General features: G+C 39.9%; 1 protein-coding gene across 8 annotated transcripts in view; it reads right to left on the reverse strand.

The window, feature by feature from the left end:
* Positions 1-16168, reverse strand: part of Alcam (activated leukocyte cell adhesion molecule) — a 185647-nt gene extending 169479 nt beyond the window's left edge. For 4 of the 8 annotated variants that reach the window (XM_075964348.1, XM_075964327.1, XM_075964305.1 and 1 more), the window contains exon 1: positions 15353-15965. In XM_075964348.1, the coding sequence (XP_075820463.1) occupies positions 15353-15425 (73 nt within the window). In that variant the 5' untranslated portion in view covers positions 15426-15965. Of the gene's footprint in view, positions 1-15352 lie in introns of all 8 variants that reach the window. The other 4 variants (XM_075964316.1, XM_075964337.1, XM_075964294.1 and 1 more) reach the window with 4 other exon arrangements.
* Between the last annotated feature and the right edge of the window lie 9164 nt (positions 16169-25332).

Here is a 25332-nt window from a genome sequence, read left to right on the forward strand (position 1 = left end):
TCCCTCTCCAATCTTCCACGTCACTTCATCATCAGACACTCAGTAGCCCAGGAACAACTATGACCCTGAACCTTTACAGATGCTGCAGTGACCAACTCTCACTTTAGATGCTAAGTCACTGAGCAATGAGGTGCATGGGATGTTATCATAAGGTCAGTTTTCTAAGTTTTTCATTTTATTATTTGTAAAGAAATGCTATTTGATAATATGGATTTGTGGTTGTTGAATATGCACACTAGTTATGCAGTTAAGTCTTTAGGAGATTCAGTACCCTGGAACTTACAAATGAACAAAAGCTAACAGGTTGGGCAATATTTTCAGAATGCAGAATAAACAACCAAGAGGTAAACAAAAGAAGATCTTACATTTCAAGAATTTGAGTTTTGTTTGAAGGTTTCATTCTTTTTTTCCCTCCTTTTCTATATTTGTGTGTGTGTGTGTGTGTATCTGTATGTGTGAACAGAAAGGACTCTTTTTTAATTTTTCTTTCCACCTAACATTCCTGTAATAGTCTCATTTGAAAATAGCTTGAGTGACTATGACCTACCACTGTGGAAAACATGAATTACTCCCATGTTATCCTATCTACTCATGGAGAAATCATCGAACGTCTATTTTAGAAAGTTAACTATGGTGCAAATAAGAAGGAAACTATAATACTTCATCAGCTTGAACAATCATGAATTAATATGACTTTAAGTGCAGGCAGATTTAACACTGGAAAAATAATGCTGCTTAGGTAATTTGTTCAGACTACCTTTGCTTGCTTTGGAGTTAAAGGAAAGCGTCTGGAATGAAAGCTTTCTAAATCGGAGATGTTGCTGAGCGTGACAGAGCAAAAAACGATATCAGTTTCTTCCTGTCCTTTCCGTATGACTGAGTCCACAGTGTGCTTACACATATGTGCCCACAAGTGTGCTCCCACGTGTGCTTAGCTTAGTAGTAAAGAATACAATTCAAGTTTCACGAAACTTTGAGTTTGAAAAGAAAAATCCACCATTCGCCAGAAAACAGAGACAGATGTTTGCTCTGGGATTACAGGCCTGTGAGGAAGCAGGGTCTAAAGTCTAGTGATAGGAATCATGGGAAATAGAGGAAAGAGATAAGGATATAGGTTACAGAGGGGGGAAAAGCTGGACAAAAATTCAGTGTGAGGAGTAATGTTCTAAACTCATGAGAATGGATTTAATTAAGTGCTACTTACTGATGTGGGATTTCCCTCTGTGTGCTTGATTACCATTAATGAATAAAGAAACTGCTTTGGGCCTATAGCAGAGCTAATAGGGGAACAGAGCAAGGCAGGGAAAAATAAACCGAATGCTGGGAGAAAGAAGAAGGAGTTAAAGAGAAGCTAGGTAGCCCCGCTGGACACAGACACCAGAACTTTAGCTGGTAAACCGCAGCCACGTGGCGATACACAGATTACTAGAAATTGGTTAAATTAAGATGTAAGAGTTAGCCAATAAGAAACTAGAGCTAATGGGTCAAGCAGTGATTTAATTAATATAGTTTCTGTGTGATTATTTTGGGATTGAGCAGCCGGGAGTGAAACAAGTGGCGTACCTCCAACAATTTAGGAATAATTCTCAGAAATGGAGCCTGTACCCAACTTGGCAGGAAGAAATACCTGAGCCACTGCACAGCTAACTCAGAGTAGATAAAGGCAACTGTCCTAACCAGACAGTCCTGGTGGCAGCAGCCTTTGCCCACCTATCCTTCCTGCCAGATCTAAGGTTATTGTGCAGTAAAAATCAAATATCTTTTTGTGGAGACAAGACCCCACCACCTATCCCAAACAAGCTTTGTACCTGATCTCCTTCCTCAGCCTTACCGGTGCTGGGACTGTAAGAATTACCCAGTATTCCCAACTTTGGGTGTTTTCTGAAAGTTGTTGACTAGTCATCATTACAATTCATTTGCAAACTATAACATCAAAATTTTTCCAACTGTTTTATCGAAATGTATTTGAAAAGCATTAATAGTGATATGTGTTATGTGCCTAAGTGACTGATTAATCTGCTAATGAAATCTTTTACTCCAGAAAGTCATCCTCAGAGGCTTTTACACTGTCTATGTACACAGATACACACACAGAGAGACAGAGAGACACACACACAGAAAGAGAATATAAGCTAAAACTTAAAATAATAGAAATAATACCAACCATTCATTGCCAATTTTGAGCATGTGCTACTAATTGGAAACAGAAGTACAGTTAATTTGTCTTCAGAAACCTACAGACATAGATGACCCCATATTAGTGTATAGACTATGCAAAATAGAAGACAGTTTTCAGGACTGTTTCCCAGTTATAGAACTACTTTATTTTATGTTAATCTGTATTGATACTTGAAAACAATTAGAAAAATGTTTCATTTGTTTTTCCACTTCATTTGCATGCCTCAGGTAGACTAGGGCAATGATTTTGCTCTTATTTTATTTTATTAATTATTTGTTTGAAACAGGGTCTCACTATGTAGTGCTGGCTCACCTGAAAATCTGTAGACCAGGTTGGCTTCTAACGATTAGACATCTGCCTGCCCCTGTCTCACAAGTGCTTGGACAAAAGTAGTGCATATGTTTTAAAAGAAGTTGTTTTTAAATGTTCTAAATTCTAAAAGAAAATGAAAACTGTTCCATTTACAGTTATTTTGTATTCATATTAGAATATACTTTGTTATTTAAAATGTGCTTCTAATCCTGTGGGATGGCTCAGCTGGTAAAAGATTGTGCCACCCAGCCTGATGATCCAAATTCCATATTGAGGACCCAGATGATGGAAAGAAAAAAACTGATTTTTCCCTGTTGTTCTCTGGACTCCATGTGTGCCATGATACATGAGTTCTCCTCTAAGTAAATAAGTGTAAGCCTCTAAAATTATGTCTCCTTTATTATAAAGAATTGAAATTTTGACTAATTCAATTACACAGTGGTACAGGTACCAGGGAAATATAAATCAGAATACACTGAAGAGAGAAAGATTATTATGTCATTGTCCCTGTCTCCAGGAAAAGGAAGACTCTTGAAAAAAAGAGAAGTAAGAATAAATAAACAACAAGAATTAATGAAATGAGTTTTGGAGCTGCACAGGACAGGAGCCTCAGGGAGCTCTGGGGGAAGTCTTTGGAGGTAGACTAAAGATGGAAACACAGCTAATTCCGTTAAAGGAGGGTGTGTGGGAGGACAGGAGGAGAGAGTTTGGTAGTATAAGACAGAGGTCAGAGACATGTGTGTAAGCAACCCAGAGAATGGAAGAGCATGGCATATTTAAAACTATAGCTCCAGAATGGGTTCCAAGGAAGACTGTGAATGAAAATCATAAGAACCGCAAGGGCTAGGTTAAAAGCTCACATTTGCCCTGACTGTATTGTAAGCAGGCAGCAGCACGATTTGAGCCACGGCAACAGACAGGATTTGATTATAGGGAGGTTAGAAGGGCATTCAGGAGAAGTCACACCATGTCTGTTTCCTTCAGTTCCTTTTATAGTCACGTCACTGGGCTGCACTTTCATCTGTGGAGTGGACAGACACTAGAACTGGCAGTTTCCTAATTTTAAAGAATCTGCGGTTCCTCTTCTCTCTACCAATGGAAGCATATTAATTATATTTGGAGGGGAAAGTTTAAAAATAAAATATATAAATAATAGTCACCTTTATTAAGACCATATGCTCTAACACACACAACACTGAGTGAGGTTTATGTGTAGTAATGATTTCTCATTCCTGGCAACACTCCTGTGGCCCTCATTTTAAGACACACATCCTCAGGGCATGGGCTCTTTCGGAGATGGGGTAAAGCCACTGGCCCACTGAGCTGGGATAGTAAAGCATAGAGACATGAGTTTCACAGCTCAGAAGTCACATTCTGACATTCTAACCTAGAATGGAAGACACCATGAAATGAGCAGAGTGAAAATACGGCTATATCTGTGTGAATTAAGGAAGTGTTTGAGAAAATAAGGAAGCAAGCATTATGAGTGTATGCCATTTTGTTGTAGAAATCCAGAAAATTAGAAAAACATACGTTGTCTACTAGTCAGGTAAATATATTTTACTTTAATATTTATCACAGATTATTACAAAGACATGCACTATTTTTGTCAATGGGAATAAACTCCATCTTCATGCATTACTATACCTTTGTTATCTACTACCTGTGGTAATTTCCTCTGATAATTTGCTGTACACAGCAAAACTTATTAACTAATGGAGTTTTAAAATGCATAGTTTTTAAGTACCTCAATACATTCTTGAACAGCCACATCAAATAAAGTTAATAACTATCATCCTCAACTTACAATGAAAAAAACAGAAAAATGCTGGGAAACTACCTGATACAAAAAACAAAACAATAAAATGGCAAAAACACCTGTGCACAGCTGCCGTTCTCGAGTTCTTTAGGTGACGTTCAGTCTGGAAGCCATGAGTCATGACTGTTGCAAGTACAGAATGGGTTTTAACACCAAGTGTGTTTCATACAACCTACAAGAGGAAGCTGTTGTTTAAGGAGTTCTAGAGTTCTAATGATTTACCTCTCAACATTTTGGGTCAATCCTGAGACTCTCAATTGCCCCCTCCTTCTCCCTCTATTTTACCATTTTTATGGGGGACATTTATTATCAGCAAAGGGAAAATAATTGAGTCATAGTCTGCTTCATAAACAGATACTTATTTTATATTTTAGCATAATAAGACACATGATTGAATTTTGCACTAAACAGGCATTGCTTAAATAACATATTTGAGAACTAGGTTACCATCCACAGAAGCTAAGTCAAACAGGTTATATACAAGGATAAATGTAAAAATTTATTCTATTTTTCTCCTTGATCTGATATCAAAAAATACTATGCTATGAAGAATCCTGGTTAGCTCTATAAAAATATAAAAAAGTTATCTGGGTAGTGATAGCTCACATCTTTAATCCCAGCACTCAAGAGATGCAGGCAGATCTTTGAGTTAAAGGCCAGACTGGTCTACAAAGTGAATTCCAGGGCAATCAGGGCTACACAGAGAAATCCTGTCTCAAAAAACCACACACACACACACACACACACACACACACACACACACACACACACATATATATATATAGTCAGCTCTATCAGTAGATAGAAGAAATGTCTTCAGAGTAAAGTACACTGTCACACACTTGAACATTTACAACCAAAGTAAGGGCCAGTGAGATGGTTCTTGGAACAAAGGTGTTTTCATTCAATCCCAATAATCTGATTTTTTTTTTTTTTTGGTCTTGATTGGCAAGACCCAAAAAGCACAGGGAAAGAATAGACTCCAGCAAGTCATCCTGTGACTTCCATCCTCCAGCTGTGGGCACACACACACACACACACACACACACACACACATACACACACACACACACACGAATGAGCACACCAACTAATAACTATAATATAAAAACATAAATAACAAGCAGAAAAAGTTCGAAACTACATCTTAACTCCTCTGTGAACATAATTTTGTTTGGTTTAAAATTGTTATCTTCAGCATATTCTTGGTGGAAACTTTCCAAATATAGACTGCTATGCCTTTTTCTATGAAAAAAATAATCATGAAATATATTTCACTCTGACTTTTCTTAATAGGTACAAAAATTACAGGGTGAAATGTGTTTACACATATTAACCTCTTTAGTGTTTGTAAAGAATGCTGTTTTTCAGCATGAACAAAAAAATAAAAATGATGACCCTGATCCACAGAATTGCTGGAAGTACTGTTCAAAATATGATTTACTTAAAACTACCTGAAATTTGCTCAGTAAGATCTCCTGTCTGGGCATTGCAAATGGCGTTAGTTAGACCACCCACAGTGTGTGCTGTACCTTCAGTGAATGAACACAAGTATAATGAACACTTGCTTAAGGAAAAGCAATGTCAAATTCTTTCAAGGCACACATATGGCTTCCTCTAAATCTACTTTCAAGCCAGCCAATCTGTAAATAAAAGAAAACATTGCTACCAACTACAGCTGATGTTCTAAAAGTTAGGTATTCTATAAGTTAATTGTAAAGTTATATATAAAGAACAATAATTTTAAAAACTCATCTGAGTCAGGTTTCCTGGTGTCGGAGGTCCTTCTGTCTGTGTGTTGCTTTTCTTGGTTAATGAATAAAGAAAATGCCTTGGCCTGTTGGTAGAGCGGAACTTAGGTAGGTGGGGAAGACAGAACTGAATCCTGGGAGAAGGAAAGTGTCAGAGAGACACCATGGATCCGCTGCCAGAGGTAGATGTGCTAAAACCTTGCTGGTAGGCCACGACCTTGTGGTGATATGCAGATTAATAGAAATGGGTTAAATTAAGATGTAAGAGTTAGCCAATAAGAAGCTACAGCTAATGGGCCAAGCAAGCAGTGATTTAATTAATAGTTTCTGTGTGATTATTTCAGTTCTAGGCGGCCAGGAGGAACAAGCAGTTCCTTGCAACACTTTCCATCATCAATTTTGGCTCCATCTGTGTACAATGAAGTCAGCACAAATGTATTTGTAACTTCAGGTCTCTATATGTATATTGTTTATGTATGTTCATTACTCATAACTTTATTTTCCAGTATCTTTTGATTATATTAAATCAATTTTTTTATTTTTGTTATATGGCAATAACACAATTATAGAAGGAGCATGTTTTTTGAAATATAATTTTAGAATCTCTCTTTAAATAATGAAAGTATTAAATAACTCAGTAATTTCACTTTCAAAATATCTTCCTTCCAACATAATTGTTCATATGGAAAACAGCCCATAGAAGAATGTCTGTTGCTCTATTTACAATAAAAATATGGGAATAGCAATATTTTCAAAAGTGACAAAATGTTCATCACAATGACTCAATATAAGTAAATTCATACTTATTGTTAGTTTTAGGAGAGGTGGAGCAAATGTGTTGATATGACAGAGTTTCTTCATCTCTAAACTGTGTTCATAAGAAAAAGGAAAATTGCAAAAATGTGGATATAATGAGTCCTCACTCCTCCTAAAGGAGGGGAGTGTATGCGCAAAAATCTGCCACTGTGTGAGTAGTTGGATGAAACGGGTTTTCTGAGCCTCACACTGGCAAGCAAATTATCAGGTTGCAGGAAAGTCTGAAGAAATGTCTAGAATCCCCCAGGGTCTCTCACAACTTCAGAGCTTGTTTTATTTCACTAAAACGGAACAGATACAACTTCTCTCCTGTCAGAGCCACATCCCTCACCCCTCTACACCCCCCAACACCACCACACCCCTGCCAGTCTCCTTAATCCTTCCATTCTCTGATCCTATTGTTTTTGCTTGGCTCCTCCTTAGCCCGTGCCTCAGGTACCACTTCTAAACCATTTCCAAGTTTATCCTAACCCCAACCAGACCCAACTGTTGTCACGTAAGCTGTTCTTTATTCTTTGACACACCTAGCAATCCTCCCTTGCTCTAGTTACATACTTTGGCCAAGTTTCTGCTCCGCAAAGAACCCAGTGCTGGAGAGATAGCCTCCTAGATATTGGTCCACTTCCTCCTCTCAAAGCACAGCGCTTTGTTGTGCAGTCTGAGGACTCGGCAGTTACTGAATGCTATATATGTTGAGTAGCTATGAATTTTAAATTTGGATTGGCCAACAATGTGCCCATTGACTGGTAACAAATTCTTTACTTATAGGTCCCACAATACTCTATGCCATTCCAAAGCATGAATCTGGGTCTCAGTCTCCTCTCTCCCACTTGAAACTTTCCATCTTCCCATTCTATAGGTTATGATTTTAGGAGTAAGAAATTACTTCTAAGGGAAGACACTGGTAAGTCCCTGTGTATGCATGTGTCTCTCTCTGTCTGTCTCTCTGACTCTCTCTCTTACACACACAAACACACACACACACACACTTTCTTTTGCCTCATTCCTTTTTTTTTTTTACTATGGATCTAGGTGAGCAAACTCACTACAGTAATAGGCTATAACTCTGTCTTTCTTGTGCTCTACAAGAATCAAGCTCAGATCCCTTGGTAAAATTACACTATAACTGACATTTAAATTTTAAACTGTTAGGAATATGAAAATTTTTTTAGGATGAGAAATGTATTTTTTATAGTTAAGTACAGTAAGGTAAACATATAGACAGAGCAGATAATAATAATTATGTTCTGCTAGTCAGTTCTCTGCTATTATAATAAAATACTTGATATAATTAACTTACAAAGAGAAAAGGTTTTGAATCTCAGTTCAGAAGGTTCTAGTTGGAATTCAGTTGGCTCCATTATTTTTGATCTGTGTTGACACAGTACTTCATGACAGGAGTATGCCACAGAACAAATTGTCTACATCTTGAGCCAGGGAGAAGAAAAGAAAGCAAAGGTTTGGGTAGAAAACTACTCCATATTAGTGCCTTCAGTAATTAAAGGGCCTCATACTAGGCCTCTTTTTCCAAAATACCATCACTTACCAGTGCTGCCATCCTGGGGACAAAGTCTTTCACACACAATCCTTTGGAGGATATGCAACACCCAAAATGGAGCATATGGTTCATATAACTTGATGTTCAAACTTCATTCCAGAAACCAAAGGGAGGAGTCTGAAGTTGAAAGTTAAAGCAGTTCCCTGGTATGCATAGGGCCTGAGGTCTGATTCCCACCAGCACAAATAAGAAAACAAAGACACAAAAATTTTGAGTGACTCTTTCTAACTTCAACAGTCCATGTACTAATGCATTATGGTTAAAAAAAAAAGAAGTGGGATAAAATCTGAGACAGTGCCATTAAAAATGAATCAAATCGAACAGTCAATCAATCAGTCAATTATCATACCCAGTAGAACCTCAAGCATACTCTATGTCCATCCTGCCTTGGTTCCACCAGGAGGCATGGTTACCCTACTAGTAATGAATTATCAATCTCAGTAACACTGAATGGTAACTAAACATTCACGACAAGGAGCTCTCACGAAGCACACTATAGGTGTGTAACAACCACTACCTGGAGAGCACTGGGTGACTGCATGCCGAGAGGGCTGCTGTGCCTTCATGGTTTCCTTTTGCTCCCTCAGGCAACTGTTCTTTCAATATGGTTATGTTTCCTAGTTTAGTTCTCAGAGAGCAATACTATACCCTTAATTCCAAGTTCTTTAGGAAGAGAAATTTGTTAACTCCTGAGTAGGGGGTGATTTGTATGATGCTACATACAAATCTCTGTATATGTATTTTGTGCAAAAAATCAGCTTACAGGTGTCAAACCCTTTGTAGGACTGAAGGATCAGTAGATGAAGTTATGTGATATTGTAAAGGTTCATGTCCAATAAGAGACAAATAACACATATCTTGATACAAAAGGGCAAAGGCCAAGCACAGATAAGTACTGGGGAAGGAAAATGTCAAAACGTAGTTTGGTTATTGCAATGATGATTTTCTATAAAGGCAGATGTTACATTTAAGTAGTTATAGTTTGAATGAGAGAGCCTAGAATCCTGAAATCTACATACTCACAAGAATAAAAAAATCTGTTTCTATCTGGATAAAAATCTGTTTCTATCAGGTTTCGCATAATAAGTCAGTGGGACAGTGCTTGTACACACCGTGAAAAGCACTTGGTTTGATTCTCAGCACAGAAGAAAAGTCTCTTTATACTGATTTGTGAAGTGAGAGATCTTTGAGATTTATGTTCTCAAAATGTTGAACTGGAATGGCAGTTAATGTCCTAAAACAAACTTAGATAACGTCTCCGTTTATATCATCACAATAAAGTAATTATAAACCTCTTTTAATTCAATTTCGCTCTGGTATTTATAAATTTCACATTATTGGTTGCCACTCCTTAAAACGGCTTTGAACTCCACTGAAAGTTCTGCTGTGTTTACTAAGAGCAGGTATGCAAATAGCCTTTGGGGAATCAATCTACCAAGTTGCTAATCCAGTTTATATCAAGAAAAAGGAACCGCCTCTTTATTTATACATAGGAACTCATATAAAATAATGGAAGAAGTTTGCTAAGAAAGGGTCACTTAGGGAAGGGAAAATCTTACACAATCTGGAAAGTATGATTTTGTCCATCTAAGTGACTGACATGTGACTGGACAAATTAGAAGATCAGATGAAATAGTATGGTCGTAGGATGCTTGCCTTGTAACTGTCAAGAGCCTACGGTATTTCTATCTGAAAAGATTCTAAAACTTAATTACATCTGATGATGTTTTAGTCTTATAGTCTTACTTTGACCAAGAATTCACCACACTTTTTGGAGAGCCATAGATAACAGAGATGAGAAAGGAGAAACCAATGGCAGAAGTTAGACACTCAATTTTGGAACCATCTATTCTTCATGTGGTTTGATTTCATTATTTTTAAATACAATCAACCCTTAGAAGACAAGATACAGGTATGTTCATTAAGTAACTAACTCAACTTAAAGTCACATTAAATAATCCTTTAATTAGAACTGGTATGCACTGCCTGCAACTCTGATTTTCCTACTGATGCAATGGGTAATTGAGAACTGACTAGATAAATAAGAAGAATCATTAAAAGCTAATTTCATTCTTGGAACATACACTACAAAAATGGGCAATGATAATAAGTTACGATAAAACAATGACTAAATATCACAACATTTTTGAACTAGTTCTTTCTAAAATGTATACTACTCTAGTGAACAACAAAAAGTAAAAAAGTGAGATTTGTCATTTACATAATTAGCTAAATGAAAATATTTATAACTCTAGAAATATGTAGCACTTTACATATAGTAAGAATACTTGAATAATTGTAGACTACAGCTTTGTATATAGCATGCAACAGCCTCTTCTTGAGCACAGAATGTATATATATATATATATATATATATATATATATATATATATATATATATACATATATATGCATTCAAATTTCACTTTGTTCTCCATAGGGAAAGAAAAATTCTCCTCAAAAAGAAAGTAAATAAAAGTAGAAATGAACACATTTTCATTCCTTTTAGTTCTCATTGAAAATAAAATAAGCTGTAATTTGAAAGCAATAATCAACAAACATTAATTTATCACCACTCCCAAGAAAATATTCTTGGTAGGTTTTGTTATTTCAGTGAATGATGTAATCTTTGTGCGTCACAAAAGTCTTGTCCCCGCAACGGCGTGGAGCTGTGTGACATCTTGACAAGGGAAAACAAAAGTAACACTTTCAAGGTACTGATTCTAATGTCCGTACAAAGGTATAGATGCACTTTTGCTTTTAAAGTGGGGAGCCTGAGTGGCTCCCCTCTATATTCTTGGATTCAAATGGGCTGCGTCTATTTGGGTTACAGGGCTCTTTGATATTTGATGCTAAACAAATGGTCAGAACAGAAGAGGTATGTCTGGACTAGAAGGTGTGATGCTCACAAAGCATTCAAAATGCTATCTTAAAATACTGCGATTTCACATGAAAACATGCTTGCAACTCAGCACTCAGTTTCAATAAGATCTAAATTTAATAGCATGAGAATTGGGGACATGAGAAGGGAACTAAGATAAAGGAAAAAAGCATTTTGGTCTCTTTTAATAAAACAATAAAGGGATAACTAAGTGGACTAAATCAAAAATATTTTGTGAACAATATATTAAAGTTTTAATCTATCACCTCTTACTGCTAAAATTTTCCAAAATAAATTTCTGTGGAAGGATTAATCTCATTATAATCGGAACCATGGATTATATAAAAGGAAAAAATTGTGGATGGGAAACAAACAGGGGCAGAGCAGTAGATCTCAAGGTCACTGCATTCTTGGAAGCAAGAGGTAAGAAATTGTTCTCTGAATAGCAGCTTCAATAAAAATAGTGCTTAAGACTACTGAATAGCCTCTTGTTGACTGCCTACTTCACAAGTCAATGCTATACATACATTCACATGTGAATTTCTATCACAAAAAAAGTAAGCTCAAATATCCTAAAATGTCAGAAAAGTTGGGAATTAGCAATGCAAAATAGCTTGGATTTCTATAGCTTAAAATGACATGAAGATTTTGGTGTGTTCTATTCCCTATATCATGAGTACCATTAAGGTTAGAAGAACACGTTCTGTTACATGAGCATTTTAGTACCAGTTGGCTTATGCCTAATTCCAGAACTACACATGCAGTTAAGAGTGAGGCAGATTGCTATTCCAGCAGGTTTCCCATGGTCTAAAATCTTTCTCGTCTCCTGACTGAATGAGATGAACCACCACCACCAGCACCACCACCACCACCCACACACACATCTCATTTTGTTTTGATTGTCCTAATTGGTCCTGGAAGAATAAGAGCAACACATTCTCATGAATTTATAGAGGGAGAAAGTTAGTAATTGGGATACACACTGAAACCTTTCTAGCAATACAATTCATATGAAGTTTGCCCAGAATGAGAATATAATAAACACTTTATTGGAAAATGATTCTGTCAGTTCAGATGTTTTTACCTCAATTCAAGAAACAGTGTCTGAACTGGAGGAAATCTCAAGGAACAGATTCTATGCGCCCCCCCCCCAATTTTAACTTTACATAGAAGAAAGCTGACACCCCAAAATGTTTCTTGTCATGTTTGAGTGCCCGAATGGAGATATAGGTTTTGAGCCAGGCCTAGAAAAGCAATCTGTTGCAAGCAGTACTCCATTACGTTGTAAATTGCTATTTGATTAAATAAATCACATAAACAACAGCATATAGTGCTTATAAAGGAGTGTATGGTTGCAAAATTGATACATTTTAATAATTTAGTGTGAATGTTCTAAAAGGAGGTGATTTCAATGGCTCCTCCCCCCCAAAGACCTGATGAAATAAACTGGTAAACGAGGTACCCCACCGTTTTTTGTGTCCTTAAGTCTTACAGTGAGCCTTTGTATCCTGAGAAATGAAAAAAATCCCAGGGAGGGTTGTGCTCAGCTGACTGGAGAGAAGAAACAGTTAACTGCCATGCCACACCTCCTTGCAAACAACCAGGGAAAGCTTTCCTTAAAGCAGTACAAAATGTCACCACAGGCTGACGCTCTTTCTGCAAGAATAATGAGATTTTGGCTACCTAGGATGCTGAGCACACACTTCAATGCCTTTATCATATTCAAATTTTGTTGCTGGAACTCTTGCCTCCCTCTACCTTCAAAACAGATTGTACAAGAGGCCTAACCCATATGGGTGACGACTGCGGTAGCGACAAGTCAAAAGACCTGGAGGAGCAGCGTCTGTCCCCTGGCACCTGACACATACTGTTCTAACTGCTCCAGAAATGAGGTGGCCAGGAATATGAGTCCCAAGGATGAAGCTAGGCAGTACCTCACTCCCAAGACTTCTCTCTGCAGAGGACACTGCAGGAGGCGCTCTTCCAGTCCAGGACTCACTTAGGGGAGACCCCGTGCCTTCGAACCATAATCTCTCCATTGAAAGCACACAGACATTCCATGGAGAAGTTTGCAAAACGTCAGCGCTATCATTCTGGGGGAAAATGAATTTAAGGGTTTGTGGCTTGCGATCCTGGATCAGCAGGCGCGCTCCTGCGGGAAAGCGCACAGCTGGTGACTTGGACTGGAGCCTGCGGTGCAGAAAGAAAGGCCATCAGGTCTGAAAGCGGAACCTCTCCCCTCTTGGCAGTCCCGAGTGAAGAAAAACCTGTTTTTCGACGGGACCAACTGAAAATAAATTCCAGCGCGACCGCATGAAAGGTTAACTGCTGAGTGTTGCAGTCCGGGGGTGGGAGTGTAAGTGACAGTCTCGGAACCTGGAGTGAGCGGAGATAGGCGTGTGGATGGTCACATTTCACAAACTGGCCCCCAAGCTCTCTAGTTGACTCTATCCTAGGTTCCAAGGTGCCCTTCCCCCATCCTACACTGGGATCCCCCCAAAAGTGAGACTACATTGTGCAAGATAAGAGAGGCCAGGCGCTCATCTGCTGAATGTTTTCACTCTACCCTACCTGTCTTAAATCTGGCGCTACTCAGGTTTTAGGGTCCCCGCCCCAGAGCCTGAGATTGGTCACTGAGGTCTTTCCCAGCCTCAGAATCAGTAAGCTCATTACCTCACCCTGAAATGCAACTTTGATATAGAGATATGGAGAAGGCAGCCCACACACACTCCCCCCTCCCCCCCTCCGCCCCCAGTAGCGGCTCCGAAACCCCGAGGATCTCAGGCTCCTGTGGCCTCCTTACTTTCCCTTCCTTCCTGGGGAAGATTCCTAGCCTTTGAAGCCTCTTCAGTGGCTTCAGCTCGCCAACACTGAAGGGGTGTACAAGAATAAAAGATGCAAAGATGCGGAAAGAAAGTGAGTCCTGTTTTTCCTCCTCTTTGATTTAATACTAGAGAGACAGAGAGGGGAGAGAGGGGAGAGAGAGAGGCAGAGAGAGAAAGGAGAGAGAGAGAGAGAAAGAGAAAGAGAGAGAGAGAGAGAGAGAGAGAGAGAGAGAGAGAGAGAGAGAGAGAAGCAGACAGAAGGCAAAATAACAGGGAGTAGTAGTTTAACCCCTAGCTAGCCCCTAAATGGTGTAAAATCAAAACTTCAAACGGTTAGATCTAGGGCTCCACAGGGAAAAGTACCTGCCGCTTGGACTAGAGACTAGGGGAGCAATTGAGAGGGCAGGACTCTGGCGTGTCAGCCTGCAGGCCAGCTGGTGGACGCCAGGGCTAGGGATGTCCCCTAGGGTGAGAAAAGGGATTCCCCGCAAGATATTCTGGTTGGTGGGAATTTTGTTGTCTTCTTTCGAGGACTCAATGGTGAGAACTGAGGCGCTATCGCTGGGTGTGGAAATCAAGAAATCCCTCATACAGGGCTCACAAACCTGCCTGCTAACACAGTCCACATTGCGTGACTCGGCTGCCATCAACCCTACACTCACCACCCACCAGACAATGCAGCTGCTATTTCAGTGTTAATTTTCCCTTCCTTTCCGAGATAGTCAAAGTCCTCCCTTTGCCCTATCTTCCCTCTCAGGTCTTACATTATGATCAAGAGGAAGTTACTAGGGGATTTATCATGACGAAGTGCAGGCAGTTATTTCAGCTCAAGCCAAGCAAAAGGAAACTGCCCTGGGTTCAGTGACGTGGACTTTGACACCCAGAGACTGGAGGGACTTTGCGGGGGAGAGAGTACAGCAAATCCTGGGGGCTCCTCAGTCTCAAGCTAAGCCTCATCCAAAGTTCCTGGAGATTTTTCTCAGTGCTAGCTCTCTCTGTCCAAACTTGAACAGACCAGTCAAGCCTAAAACGTGTGACACAAGTGACTGTTTCCAGGGATAGGTCCGTGTCCCCGCGCGCCTTATGGCTCCCTTACTTTCTCAACCACGCGCTAGGACGCACAGTCCCCAGGTCACCCAGGGAACCGCCCCCGGGCCACAGCAACAGCGACGGTCGACGGTCGGGCTGCTTGCTCAGAGGCCATTGCTTACCTGGTCTGAGGACCGCGGCAGAGATCAAGAGGCAGAAAATCAGACGGCAAGAAGGGGACACCTTAGGTGCCATATTCCTCCTCCTCCTCGAGGGCCACCCACAAAGTCCACGCCGCAGAAGGGGACGTCGTCCCCGGGCCCACGGGGCCCGCTCGCTCGTGGGTCCCGACTCAAAGGGACGGCGGCGTTTTTCCAGACACACGGTCCCTGGGGGATCGTGGCGCTGCGCCGTCGGGTCTAAGCCACACGCAACTTTCCTCCACACGCAATCCGCAACTCCTTCCTCCCCCTCCACGCCCTCTCTCAGTGTCTTTGGCTGCTCCTCCCAGGACAGGAGACCCTCGTATTCCAGGAGACGACGCTTCAGTAGTCAGTCAAGGTGGACGCGGTGCTTTTTGGCTGCTATCTTCTGCTACTTTTTCTTCTTGCCAAGGAGAGGATAAGAAGAGTAATGAGGGTCGCACCGTCCGCGGGTCACGGGGACTTCGGAGGGGTCGGCGGGGCAGCGCCTTGGGCTCGCACCGTGGGTCTCCTCAGGTGGCAGCCGCGGCAGTGGCTGGAGCGGCGGCAGCTGGAGCAGTGGCGGCGGCCGCGGGCTCGGGCTGCTCTGAGTGGAGGACGGGAAGGCGTGTGTAAGCTGCCTGTCTCCTCCTCCTCCTCCCGCTCCTCCCTCCCGCCCTGCTTCCCCGGCGGCGGCAAGGAGCAGGTGGTTGGAGCGCGGAGCCGCAGCCTAGAGGCGCTGCAGGACCGAGTCGGAAACTGAGCAGAGCTGGCAGTCCCGGGTGGGAGGAGAGCGTGACGCCCCTGCTCCCCCCCCAACTCCCGCGCTCGGGTGGGCGGGGCTGTCCTTGACTCCGCCTCCCAAGGGCGCACCCGCCAATAGGGAGCAGGCTTGCGAACCCCGGCAGAGCCGTCTGGATTCGCCGTGGACTGGCTCTTGCCATGGGGTTCTCAGCGCCCCCAAGACACACAATCTGCGACCATCTGCTGTCCGCCCCGCCTAGTCACATAGCTATCTTCTTCCATCCGGAAGCCCAGCTCTCTGGCTTCACTCCTAGAGATTTTTCTCCTCGGTGAGGATACCGCCTTCAGCTTCTGAGGAGTTGTTGGGGCAGCTCCGCGGGGGTGAGGAGAGCAAATTTGGTCCTCTTGGACCAGGACTAAGGAGGTGGAAAAGATGGAAACAGCCACTTCCTTACTTCTCTAATTAGCCTTTCTTCTCTACCCCTAGTCCCAGCTAGCGCGCACATCCTCAAAGCAGATCATTTAGACAAGTATCCAGTACCAAAAAGTCAGAAGATATTTCTGCCCCCCCCATCTCCCTCCCAGTGAGAATTAGGACTTTATACCATACTATACTTCGCCACAAGGATTTCCCTAATGTCCCTTTAAAAAAGGTGTCATGTTTATTTTTAATTAGGAGGCGATTTTAAGTTACAAAACAAAACCCAGTTACTCGGGTTAAAAGCCAACTCCTCCTGGTCCGTTCCAGAAAGCCAGGCACCCAGCAGATGGGCAGGCTTCTAGGGCGATTGCTAATGCTTGAACCACCTCCCAGGCTTCGCATCAGGAAACCGTGCCGCTTTCAGTTCAGGCAGAAAGCATGAAAGAATATTTTCCTCTAAAACACCGGGGTGGAGCTGTTGGGGCCCTAAGTGGCTCTAACTCAGGAATGCGGGATTACAACTCTTACGCCGGTAGCATATAAAATCCTGGTCCGTGAACCAGCTCGCGAGGGCATTAAATAGTCTTTCGTGCATCACAGGGTCATCCCCTGTGAGAAGCCACACTCAGGCAGAGAATGCTAACTAGTCCCACAGAGCTCCGTCTTCAAAAGGCTGGGAAGCACCAGCTACCTGCGGGTGGAGATGGGGGTGTCCCAGTATGCAGGCAAAAGCTTCGTGCATACACACACACACACACACACACACACACACACACACACACTCGAGCACGCAAGCGCGCACACAGTCATCTTCGAATTCCTTTCCATTCGTGCTTGAAATTATTAAACTCCATCTTCGAGTGTGATTTTTTTTTCCTCCCAGAATCTCTCCGTCTAGTTCTCCCCGCGTTTACAGTATTCGAGGTTGGATCTCTTATATTTTTTTCTCTGAAAATAAGTAATTTTTCCCACGCGGTTTTAAAATTTCCATTTCATTTGCATCTTATGAATCAACAGGAAGGATAAATGCTAGGAGGCAAATGCCCCTTAACTCTGTATTCCATGCACAGAGCTAAACGGCTGGCATGCTCCTGGGAATCCTGCTAGATTCCCTTGGGGCATTTTTCTTCTAACTGCAGCCAGCCTTCAGTTGGATGTTTTAGTACAAATCATCCTGTATTTCTCCTGGATCTTAAGACAGACTATTTTGAGGCGAAACAGCACAGTATACAGTTGTACAAATGACAAAAGGCAGAAAGTCTGATCTGAAAAAAATAAAAGAAAGAAAGTCTGATCTGGTTCTAATGCTCACAGTCAAGTCAACCTCTCAAAACCTTACTTGCAAAGGGGATAGCCATTGTTCCCGGCTGACTGGATTGGTTATTGTGATCAGATGAGCTCACACAGGACACTGGCCAGACACAGTAGAAGGTGATGGGCTTTAGGGAATAGAGAGAGCCTAGGGAGAGTCCCGATTTTCACTGAGTGGGTGACCTTGATCAAAAATCAGCCTCTCACAAATTAAATTGTGGTGAAACATTAGCAAGTCACGTTTAAAGAGACATCAAAATGTATCAATTGCAGATATTAAATATGCACACGATTCCTGAAATAGCTGACTGTATATGCAAGCATGTAATATGCACAGCAGACTTATGCACATATTATATATATATATATATGTTTCTCTCTATATAAACTTATAGTCAGTTGTCTTCGGAATGTCATTTAATGAGGAATATGTTCTACTATAGTAAAATGTCTTGGTAAACTGCTTGGAATAATAATTTAAATGGCCAAAGCTCATATATAACTGGGATCACAAAAAGTAATAATGGCATTGTTCTGTATTAGATAAATTAATAAAATATCAAGATAGGAATGTAGCAGAAGGATGTGGTATGAGAATAAGAACAGAGGAAGAGACAAGATCCGACTATATTAGCTGGAATTAGGAGATGATCAGAGGCCCACCAAATTATCTCAGCTAATTAGCAACTTTTGCTGAGTGCTCATGTTAGAAAATTCCAAGCAATGTTTGTGGAATCAATAAATATTATTCACCCTCAAAAAAAAACTCTGTCAGTATTATACTTACTAGAAACTGAAGGCAGAACAAGAAGTAGCTTCCTCAAGGCTTCACAATGATTTAAAGCAACAAGTAAGCTAGAATTCTAGACCTGATGAGCCTCTGATTCTAGTTTTGAACCGTTACCCATCTAGCTTACTGGATTTGTGTTACAGTAACTTTATACATTTGGGAATATGGGGTCTCCACTTAGACATAAAGTCCTCCATCTTCTCAAAGTTTTAATAACAGCTCTACAGTCAAGCATGATTTTCCTTGAGGACATTAATTAGGCAGCAAACACTGTCTGGTTGTGCTGTGGAGTCCTGCATGAGAAGTGAGAGTGGGAAATGACATTCATTCATGAATAACAGCCAAGAGTCAGAAGTGAACAAGGGAATGTGGATTTCAAAGCAATGCAGCAGGAAGGTGTTCTAGCTTCTTTTATTTTGTGGTGGTAAAATGCCAGTCATAGAATAGGAAGAAAGGATTCCGCTAAAACTTAGAGGTTACCCAGATTGCCCAGAAGTCAAAACAGTACTTCAAAGCAACCAGTTATATCACATCTGTAGTCAAGAATAGAGAAAAAAAATCACATTCATGCTTATTGCTCAGCTGGATTTCTCTTTTCTTATATAATTCAGAAACGTTGCCTGAGGAATAGTGTTGCCCACAGTAATTGGGGTCTTCCCTCATCAATTAACAATAATGACAGTACCTGGGTAGCCATTCCCACAGGGCAGATTAATATAGACAATCCCAAACCTAATCAAGACAATCACAACCTAATCTAGAGAATCCCAACCTAATCTAGACATCCTAAACCTTGTCTAGATAATCCCAACCTTATCTAGAAAATCCCTCATTCCTTTTCAGCATTCTGCTCAGATTATTTTAGGTTGTATTGAGTTGATAATTAAAATTAGTACCATCATAAGAGAGAATTTGTCTTTCAGAATCTAGTAAGCAGGGCTGAGAATCTCCTTTCCTCATTATTAAGAGGGAAGTTATTAGCTGCATCGACATCACGGACATGTTTGTGAACGTCAAGAATATATAACATCCCAATGATATTTCTCAGTTTGGTCTTGGTTCAGAGCATTGGTATTCCTTACGGCAAGAGGTAAAATGAAAAACTGCTTATCCGGGATGGAGACATTTCATGTTACCCAAAACATAAGAAAAACTTCACATCATAGAGCACAAAATAATTTATCATCAACCATGGTTGTATATTCAAAGAAGTGATCTGATATGAAAGATGTTTCTTATTTAGTGTCTACTGAGATCAGAACTCAACACCCCGCTTCCAAAGCTCAGGCCATGATCTTATTTCTTCATAAAACAAACCCCATTATCCTGTGCCAAAACTCTCTGGTAAGTATGTATGCATTTAACAAGTAGAGGAGACCCACCCCTGTCCCCACTGACTAATCAAAACTGTTTCTTACTGCAGCTAAAATTTCACCAAAGAATGTCTGGAAACTGGAGAAATGTATTCTGTACTCTAGTATATCAGAGTATCTCTCTATATTTGTCAAAGATGTATGTTGCCCAAAAGGAGGCAACAAATTTAATGTACGTCCTCATAAGCCCTATTTGTGAAAGTGTATGTCTAGGTGTGGGATGGCTAATTTTTATGTCAAGCTAAAATCATCTGAGAGAAAGAACCCCAACTGTGAAAATGATTCTAAAACATCAGGCTGTACTCAGACATGTAGTACATTTTTTTAAAAATTAATAACTGATGTAGGATGACCTGGTCCATTGTGAATGGCACCAACACTGGACTGGTAGCCTGTTGTCGGGGTTTCTGTCCTGCCCTGTTCCCCACAGTCGTTAAGTCCCAAAGAAATCACATAATTTGTAACACTCTTAAACTTAGTTCAAAGTACAAAGTCTCTTCTGAGATGCATGGCAATCTCTTAGCTGTAATTCCACTGTAACATCAAAATCAAAAAAGCAGATCACATACTTCCACTTTATAATGATTCAGTATATACATTATCATTCCAAAACACAGGGAACGAAGAATGAAGAAATATTGGACCAAAGTAAGACCAAAAACCAGCGGGGCAAATTCCAAATTCTGCATCTTTATGTTTGGTGTCAAAATACTCCACATCTCCAATTCCATTGAGCTTTTTTGACTGCAACACACTTCTTACTCTTGGACTGGATTCACTCATATTAGCAACTCTCACCAGCAGCTATCCCATGACTCCGGCATCTATAACATCTTGGGTTCTCCAAGCAATCCAGGCGGCAACTTTTCAGCTTCACACAATGGCCTTTTTACCAGGCCTCCCTGATAAATGCCTGGCTTCAGAGACTGTCTTAGGCTGGGAGAAAACTTCTTTAACCCATTTCTTCTATCCTTAACTCTAAAGCCAGAACCACGTGGCCAAAGCTGCCAAGTTCTGCTGCTTAATGGGGCTGGAACATAGCCCCCTTGTTTAATTAAATCTTCACCAGCTTTTTGTTTTTCTTTAGGGCCCAAGCTTGATTGTCCTTGAACTTGTTGTGCCCCACCATACGCGGCTCTAAATTTTTCTTTAGTTCCTTTCCACAGGTTGGAAACTTAGCTGGGCTACCACTTCCTTTATTCCATTTCTTTATCTGTTTCTCTCCTGGAATATAGGATTTAGAGCCATTCCACTTCCTGGTGCTCTTTTTCTCCTCAAAATGTTACTCTTTGCAATTTCCCATACTCAGCATGGAGGGGAGCATGGCAGCCTGCAGGCAGAGGTGGTGCTGGAGCTGAGAGTGCTACATCTTAACAATAGGCAATAGGAAGTTCACTGACTATCGCACTGAGAGAAGTGCAATGAAAACTGTGCTTTTGTTTCCTGGCCACCCAAACCTGAATGATCACACAAAAACTATATTAATTACAACACTCTTGGCCAATGGCTTAGGCATATTCTTAGCTAGCTCTTGCATCTTAAATTAACCCAGCTTGAGAGAAAGAGCCCTCAAAGCCTGACTCCACACAGACATGCTTCCTCCAATAAGGCCACACTTGCTATTAGTGCCACTCCCTTTTGGGGACATTTTCTTTCAAACCACCACAGTGACTATCTTAAATGCTTATAAAACATTGATGGCAAAGACTGATATAGAAGAATAAGTAGGATTTGTATTAAGCCTTCGGATTTATAAGAATTCCAAGGATCTCAAAGGCAGTATAAATACAGGATAAAACTCCTTTATTTTTGGATCTTAAGTTTTCTTTTTAGGTAACTTATTTCTCAAATTTTTTCAGATATGTATTGAAATTACAAATATCTATCTTCCTAAGGCATATTCCAATGGACTTAATTATCTCATTTTTAATTTTAAATTTTAATTTTAAAAGTAACATTATTCATCAATTAATTAAGATACAGCTGCTCATGCCCTCAGTAGCTAGTAAACATACCATAGGAACTCAGGAAGGCAAAAGATTTCAAAATCTTTGGTAAATATTCAACTCTTATTTCAGGTTGCAGTGTGTTCTCTGTTAGGTACAAAAAGACATGCATAGCTATTTCAGAGCAACTACAAATCCACTTAGTCATCTTGCTTCCTGCCTTAGACATGAGGAATGGAGAAAGAACCCAGCAAAGCTATTGGGCCAAGGAACTTACACCTATAAAACTGATGTCAGAAACTCTCAGTGTGTTAAACACTCATAACTCATTAGGGTTTTGAGTAAGTGCATAGAACTGAATCAAAACTCTAACACAACACAATGTAAGAGTTTCTGCTCAAAAGTCACTAGGTGGTTTAGACTTTCCACTGAGATCAACAGCTCTCTTAGAGTTGAAAATGCAGAAAGTGACTCACTCTGTGTGTGAAAGTACAGAACCTGATGAGAAAATTCAACTCGATTCCAGAAGCTCACAGGAGTCATCTCTATTTCATTATTATACACTAAATTTTCCTTCGTTATATAAAACACGTATTTAAGTAATACCAGTTACAAAAATAATAGCTCTAGTATAGTGTAATAATGTATATTTCACTGTTAAAAACAAACAAATCACTGTAGAAATCATGATCCTCTCCAAAGGAACATCAAGTACCAGTCTTGGCAATCCATTCTGTTTTTCCTTTGATATGCAATATATTTGGATTTACATGAGAGTATTAAAAGTCAGTTACTGGAGAAACTTATAATTCCTGAACAGGAAAGACATTTTAAGTATCAAAACCAGACTGTCAATGCTGAATCAAGACTTATTGATCACATAATTCAGGTAAACATATTGAAATTTTAATGTTGTTCAGGGATATTCAAGAAATTCAACAATCTTCAACTTCAAATTATATTTTAAGTAAATAAATTAAACAATAAATTTATATTTAAATAAATATAAATTTAAGTAGACATTTAAATTTATATAATAAATAAACAGGCCTTTTCCTTCTTATATATCTGAACTCCAGTTTCACATTCTCCCCATTGTTATAGCTTCTTATATCAGAGTGTTTCCTTCATTGTTCCTATTTAGAGCAGCTGTACACTCATCCCAGGGCCTTTGCAAATGATATTTCTATGACTTGGAAATCTTTCCCCCATCCGTTGACATAGATCATTACATTGCCACCTTTGAGGCCTTTGCTTATATTTTGCCTTCTCAGTTAAGTTTTCCAAGAACAACAATAAAAACTCTCAACTGAATGCCAGGTCCTAGATACTGATGCCCTGTATTTCCTGCTTCACGTTTCCCTATAGTCTCTATTATCATAAAGTATATTAAACACATATTTTGATGGTTATTCTCTGTCTTGCTAGGGCAGTGAAAGCTCAGGGAAGGCAGAGGCTTGTTTCTGTTCCATGTTCTGTCTGCAACAGATAGCATAGAGAACGCAAATGATACCATTTGATTAATGAATTCAATAATATGTGAATGAACAAAGAAATCATTGTGCAAGGTACTTAGCAATCAGATGAAGGTGGGGTTCTTTTGACTGAATTTTAGTACGTAGCCTAAAGTCTCACTTTACTTTGGAGACACTCTAGGGCAGTGGTTCTCAACCTTCCTAATGCTATGACCTTTAATGCAGTTCCTCATGTTGTGATGACCTCAAACCATAATATTATTCTCATTGTTACTTCATAAATGTAATTTTGCTACTGTTATTGTAATTACTGAATTGTAATGTAAATGTTTTCAACTGTAGGGATTTGTGAAGGGGTCATGATCCACAGGTTGAGAATCACTGCTTTAAAGCTTTCTAGAATAGCTCTTAGAAATAGCTCTTAGAACAGTTGAGGTAATTCAGGTCTCAAGAGTCAAAATTTCAACAAAAATTCCATAGCTTTGGGTATTCTTCTTGTTTAGATGCAAGAAAAAAAAAGAAAAAAGAAAGAAAGAAAACTTTCAATTAGAGGAACTATACAAGATTTCTAAAACTTTTAAGTTAAAGTCTGAAGGGTAATAAAAAATCAGGATGTATATGAGACAGCATTAGTCAATTTTAAATATAGCACATTTATCCGAACCCTTTGCAGAGCAAACATTCTGCATTACGTTCTGTACTGCATTTTACTAAGGCAAGATTATAGATCCGGTACCAATATTGCAAGGTCTACAGACTTAGTACAGCATTAAAGATTTTAAGCCTTGGTGTTCTTTATACTCTGTTCTTTATGGAGTAAATTTGGCACAGTTATAATTCTGAGCAATGGATTCCACAAACATAGACAACTCATAACCTATTTGACTCACAGCACTGTAGGACAAATATTTAATTTAACTTATTGTCCAGCATTATAAAATTTCTTGCAGGTGCTTAATATGTTTGCTTTTCTTTATAAGGGCAGGAAATTCACCTAATGGTTGTACCTCAAGGTGAGAAGCTTGTGAGGAAAAGCAGTGCATATTAAAATATCTGCGCAGACAAAGATGTAAAAACCTTAACATGTTTTAAATGGCATGCGCAAAATTAGCCATTTAGTCTAGCTAACTAACAGGAGGTAGAGGAGAGGAACTTGACCAATGATTATGGATTTATTTTTTTATAACTAGTTAATAAACATCTCTGGGCCTAAGAATGATTTCTCTTGTCAAAGAGAATGGTATCTGGTGCCATTTATTTCTCTAATGCTGTGGTAAACACGGACCAAAAGCCACTTGGAGAGGAAAGTTTTTTGTTTGTTTGTGTTTGTTTGCTTGAAGATTTCAGTCCATCATTAAGAGATGCCAAGGTAGGAGCTCAGGAACTTGAAGCACTGATTATGGGGGAATGATGCTTCCTGGCCTCCTTCCTCTGAATTGCTTGGCTACCTTTCTTATACAGCCTTGATCCACATCCTAATGAAGGTACTGCGCAGAGTGCTCTCAGCAATTTGACATCAATTAGAAATCAAAGAAATATCCCATAGACACTCCCATAAGATATTCTGATAGAGGCAATTTTCATTTGAGATCCTTTCTTTCCAGAAATGTCTAGGTTTATGTTGTGTTGACCAAAACTATGACAGCACCCAAATAATAAACAGTTTTGTCCAAGAATTAACATAGCAGTTAGAAAATCTCCAAAGAATATACTTCTCAGACTTTTGAGATTCCACATTTCAAAGTTGTGTGTGTGTGTGTGTGTGTGTGTGTTCCAGTTATTTTTTAAGATTTTAAAGGTTGAAGTCAATATTGAGTTCAGGATTAAATGAACACTCATCTCATCAATTCTCCCAATAAAGGCAAAAAGTTAGCCAGGGGCAGCTTGAGAAGTGAGTGTAGAGGGGATCTCACCACAGAG

The sequence above is a fragment of the Microtus pennsylvanicus genome, chromosome 1, assembly GCF_037038515.1.
Source record: "Microtus pennsylvanicus isolate mMicPen1 chromosome 1, mMicPen1.hap1, whole genome shotgun sequence".
NCBI classification, from domain to species: Eukaryota; Metazoa; Chordata; class Mammalia; order Rodentia; family Cricetidae; genus Microtus; species Microtus pennsylvanicus.